Source organism: Spinacia oleracea, chromosome 6, assembly GCF_020520425.1.
Source record: "Spinacia oleracea cultivar Varoflay chromosome 6, BTI_SOV_V1, whole genome shotgun sequence".
Classification (NCBI taxonomy): domain Eukaryota; kingdom Viridiplantae; phylum Streptophyta; class Magnoliopsida; order Caryophyllales; family Amaranthaceae; genus Spinacia; species Spinacia oleracea.
Window position 1 is genome coordinate 24789760 of NC_079492.1, and position 16787 is coordinate 24806546.

Consider the following 16787-nt stretch of genomic DNA (forward strand, 5'->3'; position numbering starts at 1 on the left):
AAGGCCTTACCTTTGATTACTCCATGTTTTGAAAATTATTATAGTTTAAGGAAGTGATTACAAACAAACTTAAACATCATTGAATCTTGAAACTTTGTATTTGTATCATAGAAAGTGTTGATTTTGTAAAAATATGTGATTGATGTAAGTGACACTTTTAAGAGTAAAAGTGCCAACTTTACTAATCATTTTGAAAGAGAAATTATAGAAACATAGTAGATTAGGATTGCGATTCGGAATTACCTAGTTAGGTTTAGGTTAAAATTCCTCTTGGAGCTCCCAATTGCTTGAAAACTTGAGATTTGTATGGGATTTTTGAAGGATTTGTATTTTGATTTTTGAGAGGCAATTTCAGAATTACGACTTCTAGTTGTAAATTTCTGCCCTAAAGTGTTGGAAATTAGGGGTTTAAATAGGAAAATGAGAGGCTAAACGCCAGCTGCTAGTTGCGTCCAGCGCAACAACGTCACCTAGCGCCGCTGACGTGGCACAGAAGATGCCAAGCAAGGGCGATGACGCGTTTAGCTTGTAGTGGGCGTACCTTTGTACGAATTGTACGTTTTTTGGCACGTAGCTTTGCTTGGGGTTTAAGGAATTTTACGACTAAAAACTAGCCGTTTCGGTTTTTTGAATTCGGTTTTACGGGACGAGGCCCGGCTTGCTCGGTTTTGTGGGTCGGCGCCCGACTTTGGATTTCTTATTGTCATTTTGATTGGAAAAGGCCTTGTAAAACCAATAGAGTGGTCCATTGGGTGAGATTGTACTTGGATTTGAAATTGAATTTTGTACCGAGTTCCGGAATGGGAACGGTCTTGGGAATTGGACTTTGGATCTTGGGTTTTGGAATATGTTTTAGCAATTGGGACTTCCTCACGGTGTTATTCCAACCACCTAGCAAGGATAATGGTGTCGTCATCATCCTAATGGGGGACACGATTTAGGTGTCTATAGAAGCCCCCACTTTGACTGAGCATCCGGTTAAGAAAGCGCAAAACAAAGTTTTTCGACCCGGGACGGAGAACGGTTAAGATGTTCTGCAATCAAGACCATTCTCTACCTGCACGAGACAAGCGTTAGGAAAAAGGATAGAGTCTATATCCGTAACGTTGTGACGACTCCGATTTATACTTGTACTGCTTTTCCGCCTTTGGTTTAGGACGGAGCTTGGCATCGAAAATTTTGAATCTCGAATTTTTTAATTCTGAATCTTTAATTTTGAATACCCGGAGTTGATCTACTGGGGATATGCTTCACTGGGGAGAAGTGCTTTTTATTGGCTCTTAAAAATTTGAAATTTCGGCTGACTTTCCTGGAGTTGGGTCCGTTTGGAGTCGAACGCCTGGATTATTCTATTTTTCGGACTTTGCATTCTCGAAATATTTATCTGTTGGTGTTTGGAGGCACATGTATATACCCATAATTTCGGAAGGTAGCATGATTTGATGTTTGATTCCTGGTGCAGAAAACCGTAGCAGCAAAAAACGTGCAATCAGCACGGAGGACCGCACGGAGAAGATTCCGCATGCACCCGGCGAAAGTCTCGATGTTTGGCGCAGGGGCTGGGCTATAAATGCCCCTTTGTTGTGCCATTTGAAGAGCACCCACATTCATTTTCCTTGCTTTTCTCTCTCAAAGGTCGACACTCTCCCCTTGATCTTGTTGTTCTTGCCTTGTCCATGTAAGTATTTCATGTTTTGTTTATGAAATTATCTCTAGGATTGCATGTATCTTTGATTTTTGTACTCTGAAATTCTTGTTGACATGATGTTTGTAAAATAGTTGGCTTCTTGAATCTTGTGGAAAATTGTTTGTTAGCCACTTGAACTTGAACGGCTGGAGCTTGTAGAATTTTGAACTTTTGGAACTTGTAGAATCTTGAACTTTTGAACTTTTTGGAACTTGTAGAATTTTAAAATTTTCCTTGAATTTTGTACTTGGTATTTGTAGATAGTGACCTCACTGGTGACCTTGTTGGGTCTTGTGGGAGAGTAGGCTAGGATGCCTAGATGTTGGTGTAGAACTTGTATTCCTGCTTCGGCATGGATAGCCTAGGCGTTGGTGTAGAACTTGTATACCTGCTTCGGCATGGATAGCCTAGGCGTTGGGGTAGAACTTTTATTCCTGCTTCGGCATGGATAGCCTAGGCGTTGGGTAGAATTCTCTGTTAAAATAGAGGTCCCTGACTGAACTTGTATTGCCACTGGGGATTTTTTGAACCTTGATTTTTGTACGGGCTAGTATAAGATAGCCCCCAATCTTGAATGGTTATTTTATGTATTTCGAATGACTTAGCATGCCTCGCCATACCCGGAGAAAGCTCGCCGAACGTTCGGCAGTTCGAGATGCTTTGGAGGATGCTTCGGATGAAGAAGCGGCGGCAACGAATGTGCCGTAGCCAGGCATGGTACCGAGGAGAGTCCCTACCTTTGACGGCAATGGTTGGCGGTTCTTGGATCGTGCATTTCGGCCAGAGTTTCATCTGTCCCAGCGGCCACGCGCTGGTTTCGTGAGTCTTGTACTGTGCTTTGAATTTGTCTCTTGAATTTTTATAGATCTTGAATTGATTCACCCATTTGTAGGCTGACGGGGAGCCGCTGCGTACATTTTGGTCGTTGAGGGATCTCTATGATGTTTTCCCGGCTGTCTATGACAAGGCGGAGGCTCGGGCGATCTGGTTGCAGACGGGCCTGGTTGATTTCTGGCATGCTTTGGGAGATGCTCAAGGGAGGACGGCCTCAAAGCCCGACTACAGGCCCTGCTGGAGCGGTGGTGGGATACTACCAACATTTTCAATGCATATGGCATGGGGGGAGATCACCATTACCCCTTTCGAGTTTGGTATGATTACAAGCCTCCCTTTTTTCTGAGAGGAATATGACTTTCGACTCTGAGTTGACATGGAATTCGAACGGTGTCAGGGAGTTGATTGGCCCTGTTGTTGACTTGATGTCGGATGACACCCGTGCTCCTGTGACGGTGATTATGGCTGGGATCTTCAGCGCGGACATATCTGCAAAGTAGAGGGTTCGGCTCTTCGTCCTGGCCCTTGTGAGTAGAGTGATGGCCCCGAGCAGGAGTAGTCGGGTGCTGGTTGGCTTCCTGGGAGCTTTAAGTGACTTGAGGGTTGTTGCAGGCCTCAACTGGGGTGGTCTGGCATACAGCCACCTTTTGTAAGAATTGAAGAACGCCTCCCTGAATTCACTAGAGAGCAAGGCGAGCGTTGCTGCTTTGTGGAGCATGCTGGAGGTATTTGGGACTCCTTGTACTTTGTATTTTTTACTTGTATGTTTTTATCTTGAATCTTGTACACATAGGATTTGACCGATGCTTTTGCTTGCTTTTTGAAGATTTGGATGTACGAGCATTTTCTGACTTTGGCACTGGCTCGTACTGGGGTTGTGGCTTACCCATATGCTACCTCTTGGGTAGGAGCGGTGCGCAACAGGGTGTCTTTGGCGACCTTCCAAAGAGCTTTGCGGGTTTTGCCTGTTGATCAGGTATGCCTTTGTACTGTTCTGGTCTTTCGTATCTGTTGCACTTGTATACTTGTATGAGTTGTCTGTTCTGTAGGTGGTTTGGCGTCCTTTTGCTGGTGCGCCTACACCTGCTTCGGCCATACATGCCCACTTCTTGTCTGGACGAGGGTCTTGCTCCCGGGGCTGTATCGCCATATGTGGTATCTGGGGGAGCGAGTGTCCCTTCAACATATTACGAGAGGCAGGCTTATCCCCAAGGACCCACCGGAGACCATGTTGGCAACTATTGAAGATGTTGCCCGGATCTATTAGGATGCCATGGAGGCTGGGGGCGATGACGCTTGTCTCCGTTGGGAGAATTTTGTAGATAGGAGAGGCAATCTTGAGGGCCTTTTGGTGAGGCTTTCTCCACCTGTACGCTTCGTACTGCCGGTGAGCTTTCGAGCTTGTATTCTTGTATCCTTGTATTCTTGTATTCTTGTATTTTTGTGCTCTTGTATTCTTGTATTCTTGATCATTGTATGAATGTTTACAGGAGGAGGAGATCGACCCCAAGGATATTCCCTATGCTGACAGGGTTATCCGCTATGTTGACTCGGACGGAGAGCAGGTGGAGGTGACTGTTCCTGTGGCTTTTCCTCCACATTGGAGGTCGTACGATGCTATACTGGACCATTATGCAGTTGTAAGTACTGTTGTATTTTCTCGAAGTTGATTGTAATCTTTTATCTGGAAAGTGAATTTGAATCTTGTATGTAGGCGCCTCGGGTGAGAGTGCGTCGCTGGATCCTTGTGATTGACTCCCTGAAGAGGCATTGCGCCAATCTGACCAATAAGCTGACTGGCTGGGACATAGAGGTGCATTCATTGGCTGTGAAACTTTGTATCCTTGAAATTTGAATATGGATGTGTGATTCTTGAATTTTGAATTTTGTATAGGAGCGTCGTCGAGGTCACAGAGATTCTGTTCACAGGGAGCCCCCGGTGGAGACTTTGAGAGGGCAGGACGGACCGAGCTTAGGTCTGGGCCTGGGTCCTGGTACTAGTACTTATTAGAGGCATTCTGATGTTGATAGGGGAGCTGTTCCCTTTACATATGCTGAGCCTACCAGGCATTCTTTTGGAGGTCCGGGCAGTTCGATGCCTTTTATGCCTTCCCCTGATCCTTATTTCGGAGTGAGTAGCTCTCAGCCGTGGAGTGCAGATTCTTGGGCTTATTGGCAGGAGATGGAGCGGGTGCGCAATTGTAACACCCTAATAATTCCTTGCTTTTTATAAAACATTTTCCAACTTAAAACACAGGAATTACTAAGATATTACCGCCACCGTGATAATGGCTAATACCAGAATTACGCAGCGGAATTAACTAACTTTCAAATATATTAAATAAATAGTTAATGGTCATTAAAACAAGTTGGAACCGTTGAGGCCCAAACTAAAACAAACCGTTTGAAATTCATTAACTGAAAATAGTAGTATTAGTCATGACTGTAAATAGAAATAAATAGAGTTTATAAAATACGGAAGCATAAAACTCTCAACTCGAATCCCATGATAACTTCTCCCGCAAGTTATCTCTACAAACCTGCTTTATTGAAATTCTACTCCCCAACAACGCAAATGCAATTGATGGATCATCATAGGGTCATTAAGGCAAAGGCCATGACAAGAAGACATGAAGCACGAAGTCAGCAAAAGCTGAGTACGGACAAGCTAGAATAACATTCTATCCTAACATGCTTCACTCGACAATTAAATAATCAACATGGAAAAGCCACAAAATAAACAAGTAAACATGGAGACAAGACTGGACACGAGACACGACTCTTGACTCACACTTTAATAAAAAGTAGCTTTGAACGGGTAAAGTAAAGTATCCTCAAAAGGAAAGAGAGGGTGATGGGAGCCAACCATACACCAAAATAAGTCGGGTTACTACCGACAGTCGGGCCATACCGACAGGAATTCCAATGCACAACGGCACAAAAGAGAACGAAACTACGTCTTGTATCATTCTAGGAGTACAATTTTTCCGGCAAGACTCCCCCCATTGTTCATACTCAAGGTATATACGTTCCTGTGAGGAGGTCGAAAAAGCACGAGGCTAATGCGTGACCTCGTCCCTCGTGGGTGTGACGATTCTTTTTATTCAATCAGGTGTAATTGGATTTCCTGTGAGTATACACCCAATTTACTAGTAATATAGGAGTCGCCATTCATTTTTTAACAATAATGAGAAAAACTGACAAAACCCGGTTATCGTGACATAAAGGGAGTGCAATTATGTTTGACCACGACGGCCGTAGGTTCCCTTGTGATCCCTGGTGTGGGGATCTCTCAACATACACCCGCAAGGTAGAGATTGAGGTTTCAGGGAACTGTAACTACCGAGAGGAGTACTTTGCTCGTCGATAACTCCAGAGGCAGGATATCCTTACTAGCTCAACATAAATAATTGAAGGGACATGCGTTAACTATGAAACTAATCTGAGTTGATTTTAGCAATATGCAACATATAATACTAGATCGATCGTGATTATCTGATTTAGATTGCATTAAGGGACCTAGCATGATAATCCAATTTCGCGAAAATATTATATTTGTTAGGCGTGATAGAACAATCAGATTTAGTTAGTTTAACAGTTCATAAAAAGGGCGAGGAAAGCAATTAAATCATCGAGAAGGGGCACATTACGACGCACCCTTGAGAGGTGCGTCACGGTTCTCAGAAAACTAACCACTTTGACTTTGCTATTTCTCCTTTTTATTTAACGAATCTCAAATTATGGGACAGGATACGTTCTGTTCGATTTATGGATCGATTGCGACAGAACGCGTGAACAGTTTCGCAGCGTGAGGCTTAGGCTAAGGGTTGGAGTCAATACTCAGAATATAATTGTGTGTTGTGTGTGTCCCTTTCACGTCGAATTTGGGGCTGTATTTATAGGGAAGAGTTCGTGGAAAGATAGAATTGCAGAGTTCTAATCCATAAAGAATTAGGAAAAAACACGTACCCAGGTATTTTCAGCGCCCAGGCCTGGGCGCCGAAGATTTTGGCGCCCAGAGCCAGGCGTTGAAAATAGGGTCTGGGCTGTTTTCTTAGTCAGATTCGGATTCCTGAAATCCGTAGAGTTTGAGACTTAATCGAGTCTTTTAGTGCGTATTAATCTTGTGACGGGATGCGTCTGGGCCCATTACGAACTCTAGGCTCGTTAGGATTTTAATTAATACGTAACTCTTATTTCCGAATCATATTAGGAATAGGATTCTCGCAGTTTTCTATCTCATTTAGGATTTATGTTGGAATGCAACACCTAATTCTGACAGGTTTCTATCCTTTATGATTTGCCACTTTTAGAAGCTACCTTTTACGGCAGTTACTATTTTTAGCAGGTTTCCATAAATAGCAGTTTTCTATAAATATCAGGTTTCGGGTGAAATGAAAAGGGGAATTGAGATTCGTTTATTTTATAGGAGATGCGTTGTCAAGTGGAGATTTTATGCTTTCATCATCGAACCTTTCCCTTTCGGGAATGGGGACAAAAGTAGGTGTCTACAGTTAGCCCCCACTTTGACTGAGTCTTGGAGTAAGACGATGGTCAAAGTATTAGACGGAGTGCGTCACACAAGCCATGGTGTATGTGACCTGTTTTGCGAGGGTCTCACGAGCCCCCCCGAGTGATAACATTTGACTTAAGGGTCATCACTTGAAATGTCGACATATCCCTCACGTGTCATTGGGATTTGTCAACTGATAGTATAGAAACTACCTCACTTTGTCATTGGAAGGATCTAAAGGTGCGTAGAAACTCCCTCACTTTGTCATTGGGAGTAGCTACAGATGTTTTCGAAATCAAAGCTATAAAGTGTAATTGGGCCTGGCCAAGCCCAATCACGAGGTAAAAATGTTTTTTTAAAGATTCTCATTTTCAGGGCTAGCTAAACGAGAAAACCCCCTTGTTTTTATGGGACGTAAAACGAAGGAAAATCCAGCACATCGCTCTTTTTTGGAAAAACGGAAAACCAATCCTTTTAATTTTGGAAAAGGGAAAACCAGAAAAAGTTATCGCTGCAGCGACTAAGGACCTGCGCGGTTAGTGACGCAGACCCCGCCGGCTAAAGATGGCGAGCCTGTCCGCTAAGGGTGGACACCCCGTCCGATAGAAGTGGACGAATCTGTTTTGAAGTTTGTTTGCTTTTTTTGAAAATAAGGACCTACGCGGCTTGTGACGTAGACCCCGCCGGCTAAAGATGGCGAACCTGTCCGCTAAGGGTGGACACCCCGTCCGATAGAAGTGGACGAATCTATTTTGAAATTTGTTTTGTGCTTTTGAAAATAAGGACCTACGTGGTTTGTGACGTAGACCCCGCCGGCTGAAGATGGCGAGCCTATTTTAAATTTGAAGACTTTTACTTTTTCGAAAACTGAGGACCTGCGCGGCTAGTGACGCAGACCCCGCCCGCTGAGCTGAGGGTGGGCGAGCCCATTTTGAATTTCTTATTTTGCCTATGTAGAAGGGCTTTTGTGATTACAACCTGTTGGTGGGTCGTAATATTTCCTGATCAGGTGTGTCCTATAAGTGGGCCCACACTATGTATATATTTTTCGTTAACGAGATTTTAAAATACCGTTTTTTTTTCTGGGAAAGAAATATCAAGACAACGGATATCTTACACAAATATGGGAATCGCGCGTGCCCCGACAGCGAATATTCGCTGTCTGGGAAACATTTTCAGCGCCCAGCTCTGGGCGCCATAATTTTTAACGCCCAGGGCTGGGCGTTGAAAATGCAAAGGAGAGACTGGCCTTTAAAAGACGCGGACCGTCTCCTTCCTTTCCCATTTCCACCATTTTCGCTCAAACTTCCTCTCATCTTACTGATTTTTTCACTCGTTTTCTTCATTTTTCTTCACGAATTCTACTCCAAATCACTTCCTAATCTTCCCAATGTAAGTAATTTTCAGTAATTTTGAGCTTTTTTTTTGTCAATTTCAATATTTTTGTCAAGTATTTTTATGCATGAAATTGATTTGGGGGTTTTTGATTTTATGCCCCTTTCCTTCAATTAGATAGTTGGAAATGTTCCTCATAACATGTTAATTAGTTTGTGCATGTTAATTTTCGCAAGTATGTTGATTCTTGTTGAATTTGGGCATTTTCATGCTGGCCCCCAAGTATACCCACGACTCTAGTGTTTTCTTACAATGTAGGTGTTCTTGGTATATTGCTTGCGTTCCTCATAATTCATGAATGACAAATTATGGAAAAAATTTCATTTTGTTGGAGTTTAATTTAAATTTTTTTCACTTAGGGACTTTTTTGCTCGATATGAACTTAGTATCATGTCTTAGGGAACGAAAATTGTATGACTCCATTTTATGAGTGGAATGCACTCCTTTAGTGATTGGTGTGAGTGCCAGTTTTGTTAAAGGTATAATGCCTTATTGTATTATTGATCAGCATGGCTGACGAGTCGTCACCTCCTCCAGGTGGCCACGAGGAGCGTGGCATGACGCGTCAGTCCACTGGCGCGGGTCCCCTATGGGTGGGCCCTAAGCTCTACGACGGTCGTGATCTGCAACACGACCTAGAGCACCACGTGACTTCCCGCCTTCACGCGAGGAGAGAGACTACGGTTCGCGGCTATGGCGCAGCGGCGAGTGAGACCGTTTTTAGCTTCCTGAGCTCGGACGCCCAGGCCTTGGTGAGGGCGAGCTCACTGTTTCCGGTGGTCGAGACCTTCTGGGAGATACTGCGGCTTAACATCTCCCTGTCCTTTATGCGGTCGTTCATGAGGTGGTGGTGGGATACCACCAACACCTTTCATTTTCCTTGGGGCGAGATGACGATCACTCCTGAGGACTACACGGCTTTGACGGGCTTGACCTTTATAGGGAACCCCGTTCATCTGAGGTCGGATGGCCCATCGCCGACTGTTGCTGAGGGTACCAGGCTCCTGGGCTCGTGGATGGGTAGTAGATTACCTTTGTACCAGCCCCGTGGGATACCTTTCGCTGACCTGATGTGGGCCTTAGAGCATGGGGTAGAGGAGTCGCCTTCGAGACAGGCTCGGCTGTTCTACCTCCATTTTATGACTTCCACCTTTCTATCGGGTCCGACTGACACCTTTGACTCGAGGTGGATAGGCATAGTGGAGGACGTGTCTACACTGGGTGACTATCGCTGGGGCGATTTGGGCTATGCGACGCTCGTCGGCCAGATGAGTTTGACGGTGCGCGACTCGGACCTGAGTAGACGTCACTTTGTGATTACATTAGCAGGAGTGCCGCGTTTGATCGAGGTATGTGCCTAGACTTTCTTTTGTTTTCTCGCTTTTACCGGGCCTCTTTTCTTGATGTTTTATTGTCTTTTCTTTTTTGCAGCTTTGGGCCTTTGAGCACTTACCTTGGCTGGCCCCCCGAAAGGGGCAGAGGCCTTTGGAGTACCCTGCCGGTCGTCGTTGGGGTTGGAAGAAGAAGCTGCCAGTGCGTCCACCGCCCGATACCGTGTGGGATCTCATTCGGGACGGGAACCCTGAGCATGTGCAGAATCTTATCCTCTATCTTGTATTTCGTCATTCTTTTTATTTTCTATGTGCGAGATCTGACCGTGTTCGTACAAAAACAGGTGATTTGGACCCCATGGCTCTCTTTTAGGGGTACTCATGCTTCGGTCAGGGATAGTTATGCCCTGAGCCAGATGCGGGTCTTGTTCGTTGGCCGCCGGGACCCGGTCTGGTACCTGGGAGAGCGGGTACGTATGCAGACGGTCGGGGCTTTTTCGGTGCCTAGGCCTCCGCCAGCGACCATGCTGTCTACTTGCTCGATAGGCGAGTCATGGAGGGTCCACTCGAGGACTGGCGTGCCGGCGGTGGAGTTGGTGATAGAGGGAGCTAACTATTACCAGTTTATCCAGGATTCTCTCCGTCTCCCAGAGCCTGGCGCTGTAAGTTGCCCTCTCTTTTTGTATTGATTTTAGTGTTTTCATGCTCGTGCCCATGTGTTTATGTTTACTGTGTTTTGTGCAGGAGTGTCCTGACCCTTCGTTGGGGGGATGGGTGCTTCCCGATGCTCGAATCTCGTATACCGGAGAGAGTGGATCCGAGATTGTGGAGACTTTCCCGGAAGACCGGGTTTTCCATGCTCCGCTCCCTGAGGGAGTACAGACGGTATGCACATTTTATTTGTGCACTCTCCTTATATATTTTTTTCTCTCTTTTTTGTTACTAACATTCCTGATTCAGGTTCCGGCCCGTACGGCCAACGCGATGGTGGGGGTGATCAACCGGTTGAAGTCCGCGTTGGTTCGAGCCCGATCTGTACTTTCTTGCAGGAGCCCCCACTCTACTCGGGTAATGTGCCCTCTTTTTTTTCTTTTGATCTGTACCTTTTGTTTGGCTTTCTGTTACTCACTCTTTTTTTTTTGTCTTTTCTTGTAGACGGGTGCTGGACGTGCCGGGCCGACGACGCGGGTCCCTCGGGCGGGGGACACGGTCGTGAGAGAGAGAGGGCACGACACTCGCCCCTACGACATCGCCGTTCTGACGCGGGGGTGAGTTCTTCCGGGGAGAGGTCCGAGCCGGAGCGTAGGCGACGTTCCGTGTCAGTGGCCCGAGAGCCTAGCCCCGAGTTGCAGTCACAGCCTCATTTTTGGGGTGATTCTGGCTGGGGGCCCTCATACCACGGGGAGTGGAGTGGATGGACCGGCGAGGCTTGGAGATATGGAGCCGATGACGAGTCTTAGGCTTATCTCCTGTTTTGTACATATTCATTCTTGTATTCCGCATGTATATATATTTTTTGCGTTTTTTGGTGCAAGAATGTTTTGAGCCTTCCGTGGGCTTTGTTTTAACATATTATAGTAATATTAGCTTTCTAAACCAACGACGAATTTTGAAAAGGGAAAGACTTTCGTAAAAATAATGAGTTCATACAAGAGTGCACACATATTTTTAGACTAACCGACTACTTGGGGTATTACATATGCATGTTCACTATTTTTTTGTTTTTTGCCGACTCGTGCCATACTCCTTTGTTGGGCTTGTTCCTGAAAGTTCTTGTGGCTTCTATTTGGTCTTGCCCGTGCATGGGTTAGGGTATAGTGCCCTTTGCAATATCCTTTCTTCTTGATGGGTTGCGTGACTTTATTATTTTTTAATTTTTATTGGACCGAATCCTTGATAAGGATTGCCTATGTATCTTGTCAGAATCAGGTTGCGCGTAGTTCTAGCTTTGAATTTTTTTTTGAAAGGGTGTACATTACACGTCTGCTTCCCCCCCAAGTGTTCGTGGTTCTTTTGATGGTTCGAAAAAGGAGTACGAACACTTGCAGAATCGGGAGGATAGGTGGCAAGAGAGAATGACGCCCGTTCAAGGGCGAAAGAAATATCGGCGCCCAGGCCTGGGCGTGAAAAATAACAGCGCCCAGGCCTGGGCGTGAAAAATAACAGCGCCCAGTCCTGGGCGTTGAAGTTTTGTCCTTCGCTTTTTCTACTTTATCGAGTTTTATGCCGTTTGCTTAGAGTAATGCGCAGAATGTTTGCTTATGAGTCTTAATGTGTTTTATTAGATGCCTTAACTCCGGACTGAATTTTATTAAATATAGTACTTTTTCAATTGGTCTGTGTTCGTGAGGTTAGCGAATTCCGCTCCATCTATGTCAGCTAGTTGGACTGCTCCGCCAGGTAGGATGGTCTTTACAAAATATGGTCCTGTCCAGTTAGGACGGAATTTTCCTCGAGGGTCCGTAGTAGGTGCGCGGAGTTCTTTTAATACAAAATCGCCTTCTTTGATATTCCGAGGTTTGACTCTTTTGTTGAATTGCCTTGCGATGCGCTTTTGATACACTTGCACGTGATGTAAATCTCTCAACCTCCGTTCGTCTAAAAGGACGAGCTCGTCGTACCTAGCTTGAACCCAATCAGCTTCGGGTAGCTTGCTTTCTAGGACGATCTGGAGGGAGGGAATTTCCAACTCGATCGGTTGAACTGCTTCCATTCCGTATACCAAGGAGTAGGGTGTTACTCCAATGGAGGTGCGGATTGAGGTTCGATAGCCCCATAATGCGAAGTGTAATTTGTTGGGCCAATCCTTATAATTTTCGGCCATCTTTTCGATTATGACTTTAATATTTTTGTTGGCCGCCTCTACCGCGCCGTTCATTTGCGGCCTATAGGGAGAGGATTTATGGTGTTTGACATGATATTTTTCGAGCAGGTCTTGGACTTCAGCCCTAAAGTGGGAACCTTGGTCACTTATGATTTCATGTGGAACCCCGTATCGACAGAATATGTTCTTTTCTAGGAATCGAGCGACATGTTTGGCCGTTAATTTTACATAGGAGACTGCCTCTACCCATTTAGTGAAGTAATCAATTGCGACTAAAACGTACTCGTGTCCCCCTACGCCTGTTGGTGTTACCTTGCCGATTATATCTATACCCCAGGTGGAAAAGGGCCATGGAGAAGTGAAGGTGTATAGTTCAGAGGGAGGCAAATCGTTAAGGTTACTGAAGATTTGGCATTTTGGGCAAGTTTTTACAAAGTGATGGCAATCGGTTTCCATAGTGGTCCAATAGTACCCTGAGCGGGATATTTTTCGGGATAGCATTTTTCCGTTCATATGGGGTCCGCACACGCCGTTATGGTATTCTTCCATTAGTCTTTGGGCTTGGTTTTGGTGGACACAAAGTAACTTGATTTTATTCGGCGTGTATTTGTACAGTTCTCCCAGAATTATGCTATATTGTGAAGCGAGGAGGCGTAGGGCCTTTTGTGCTCGCGGGGAGGTGTTTGGGGGGAATTCCCCACTTGTTTTGTAACGAAGGATGTCCGTGTACCATGGTTCTTCTTCGGTGTTTTCAGGTTCGGAGTCTATGGCACAACAATAAGCCGGCTCTTTCCTTCGCTCGACCCGAAGGGTCATTCCGTCCCATTCATCCGGGATGTTGAGCATTGAAGCTAGCTTCGCTAGTGCATCCGCGAATTGGTTGTCGTCTCTTGGCAAGTACGTATACTCGATTTTTTCAAATTGCTCGACTATTTGGTCTAAGTGAGCTTGATATTTTGAGAGACTAGTGCTTCGGACCTTCCATCTTTTGGATATATGGTTGATTATTAGGGAAGCATCCCCGAAGACTTGTAGATGTTTGACTCCGAGGCTAACTGCGGCCTCTAGCCCAACTATGCAGGCCTCGTATTCGGCGGCGTTGTTTGTGGCCTCGAAGTCAAGTTTGACGGAAATTGGTATATGGGCCCCTTCGGGACTGACTAGGAGAACTCCGACGCCGCATCCTTTCTGGTTGGACGCGTCATGGAAGTATAGTGTCCAATAGTCGTCTCGTATCATCAGAAGTTCCTCGTCGGGGAGGAGGTAAGCTTCCATGGTTTCCTCATTCGTGGCATGCTCGGCCAGGAATTCGGCTACCGCTCTTCCTTTGATTGTTTTTTCTGGCATGAATTTTAGGTCGAATTTTGAGAGCATGACTAGCCACCTGGACAGGCGATCATTTAGGGCGGGCTTTTCGAACATGTATTTTAAGGGGTCTAGTTGTGACACTATATGAACAGTGTGGGCCAATAGGTAATGTCTGAGTTTTTTGGATGCCCACATGAGGGCGAGGCAGGTTTTCTCAAGTTCTGTGTATCTCGTCTCGTACTGTATGAACTTCTTGCTCAAGTAGTAAATGGCTCGCTCGGATCCATGTACACACTGTGAGAGCATAGCTCCCGCTGCAGTATCCGTGACGGTTAGGTATAGGCGTAAAGGGATTCCAGGCAAAGGCGGGGAGAGGACGGGTGGTTTGCTTAGGTATTCTTTGATTTTATCGAAGGCAGTTTGGCATTGTTCATCCCATTCGACTTTTTCTTCTTTTCTTAATTTTTTGAATATTGGCTCACAAGTCATAGTAAGCTTGGAAATGAACCTACTAATGTATTGCAGCTTTCCTAGGAAGCCCCTTATCTGTTTTTCAGTTTGTGGTGGGGGCATTTCGGTAATGGCTTTGATCTTAGATGGGTCAATCTCGATTCCTCGCGTACTAACAACATATCCTAGCAATTTTCCTGAGGTTAACCCGAACACACATTTTTGTGGATTTAGTCTCATGTTATATTTCAAGATTCGGGTGAAGAACTTTTTAAGTGCCGGGAGGTGACCGTGCCGGTCTTTAGATTTGACGATCATGTCGTCCACATAGACCTCGATTTCTTTGTGTATCATGTCATGGAGTAACGTGGTGGATGTTCTTTGATCGGTGGCCCCCGCGTTTTTCAAACCAAAAGGCATTACAGTGTAACAATATGTACCCCAAGGGGTAATGAAAGTTGTTTTTTCCTTGTCTTCTTCTGCCATGAGTATTTGATTATATCCGGCGTACCCGTCCATAAAGGAGAGGAGCGCGTGCTCTGCGGTGTTGTCTACTAGTATGTCAATGTGAGGTAGAGGGAAGTCATCTTTAGGACTGGCTTTGTTGAGGTCTCGAAAGTCTACGCACATTCGCACTCGCCCATCTTTTTTAGCTACGGGGACAATATTGGCCACCCATTCTGGTTAGTTGGAGACTTTTATAAAGCCGGCGTCTAAATCTCTGGTTTGAGCCGCCGTAGCTTTTGTTTTACTGGCGTCATTTTGGGATCTAGCGGAATTTTATGCTCAGCGATTTCTCGATCTATTCCGGGCATGTCTTTGTAGGACCAAGCAAAGACACCCTCGAATTCCCGCAAAGTGGAGATTAGGTCGGCCTTTTCAGTGGGAGTTAAGGTGAGGCCAATTTTAATAATTTTAGGATTTTCTTCTGTTCCAATATTTACCGATTCTGTGTCCTCAATTATAGGAGTTTTGAGTTCTTGTTCACTTACAGCTTTTATTAATTCGGTATATTCCTCTTCTGGCTCTTTTTCGTGCTCATTAGTGGCGAGACATTCTGCATTATTACTCGGATTTTTAAGCGGCACATACTCAAAAGTTTTGTTTATCTTATTAAAGTCATGAAGCATTACATCAAAAAGATCTCCCGGAGTAGAGATTTCCGGGTCTAAACTATTTTTGGGAGGGGTTACAATTTTGCTAGGTTCGGACTCGGAGTCAGACTCGGATTCAGACTCTAATTCTTCGTACATCGGACCCTCTCTCGCAGATATCTTGAACTTCATCCCACGAGCATTAGTCCATTTGAAAGTCTTGCGCCACCCTCGTTGGATTTGGTCATCTTTTGAGGGTGATGGAGCGATCAATTTAGTAGGATCGAACACTTCATCTTGGAGAGCTAATGCCATAATTTCTGTTTCTTTCTTCGCTCTTTTCTTTTCTAACCCAAACAATAGCCCGAAAGCATGTGAGTTGGGGAGCGTTTTTGGCATAGCATGATTCTTTGGGGCGAGTGGCCTTTGAGAACGTTAAGGGTCGCGTCCCAGATCATGCATCTCTTGGGTTTGTGCGACCTCTAGGTATAGATGTTTGGGATATGCTTCTTCCATCGCGTTCCTTGATGGCTATATATCACGGGCAAGTACTCAGGGGCCCTGCATTATTGTTGTGGAGTAGGAGACACATTAGTTTGTTTCGTGAGTCGGTTTTCTAGACATTCTATGACTACCCTTAAGTCGGACTAGTATATTTGGACTGCTATGTGTGCACTTTGAACTCTTTATATTTTCGAAAATCTTTGCCCGTGTGACATTCATAATTATTTGCATGGTCGACTTTTAGTGTCGAGCATTGCCGTCGTAGGAGGCCTAACAACGACGCAAAGAGTTATTAATTTTTTCACGAGTCGCTTTTGAAATCGAGTGCTTTTCTTACGCCCTCGTAGCAATTCTTTTTACGAACATTTTTTGTGCTACGTATTTTCTTTTTACGTGGGCACCGAGGCAGCTGCGCCTGACCAGAAGGCCAGGCAGCAACTTCAGCGCCCAGCGTGGGGCGTGAGAAATTCTGGCGCCCAGCCAGGGGCGTTGCAAATGCGTCCCTGGCTGGTTCTCGTTTTCTGTCTTCTGTTTATGCGACTTCGATTTGCGTGCTTGCCTAATAACGTCCTTTACGTGTAGCAGCGTGTGTGGGATTCGTTACAGGCCATCCCGAGCGTCGCTTATTTTTGTGGCGATCATTCGGGTTTGCGAAACACGTGTTTCGGTATAACTCTTTGGCAAATTAGTCTATGAAGGTTTGGGCAATTTTTAAGGTCGTTGGTTTTCTAGGATAGTTTGTCACACACAATCACATATTTCGCTACACATAACTACATTACAAACATGGATTTGAAAATTAAATATATCACGTAGTTTATGATAGGCTTCTATGGGTAGTTTATTT

The 16787-nt window shown here is 45.1% G+C and overlaps 1 protein-coding gene across 1 annotated transcript; it reads left to right on the forward strand.

Moving 5' to 3' along the window:
• Positions 1–1479: 1479 nt before the first annotated feature.
• On the forward strand, positions 1480–11500 carry LOC130462639 (uncharacterized). Its single transcript, XM_056831341.1, has 7 exons — positions 1480–1678; positions 8938–9778; positions 9861–10019; positions 10105–10422; positions 10505–10645; positions 10721–10828; positions 10916–11500. The coding sequence occupies exons 2-7, from the start codon at positions 8939–8941 to the stop codon at positions 11030–11032; spliced, it is 1683 nt and encodes a 560-aa protein (XP_056687319.1). The 5' UTR covers positions 1480–1678; position 8938; the 3' UTR covers positions 11033–11500.
• The last annotated feature ends 5287 nt before the right edge of the window (positions 11501–16787 follow it).

Bases quoted from the DNA above. Each gene is read 5' to 3' on its own strand.
- LOC130462639 (XM_056831341.1), top strand. From the start codon at position 8,939: ATGGCTGACGAGTCGTCACCTCCTCCAGGTGGCCACGAGGAGCGTGGC. The intron at 10,423-10,504 runs GTAAGTTGCCCT...TGTTTTGTGCAG, and splicing joins GTCTCCCAGAGCCTGGCGCT to GAGTGTCCTGACCCTTCGTT. The intron at 10,646-10,720 runs GTATGCACATTT...TTCCTGATTCAG, and splicing joins TCCCTGAGGGAGTACAGACG to GTTCCGGCCCGTACGGCCAA.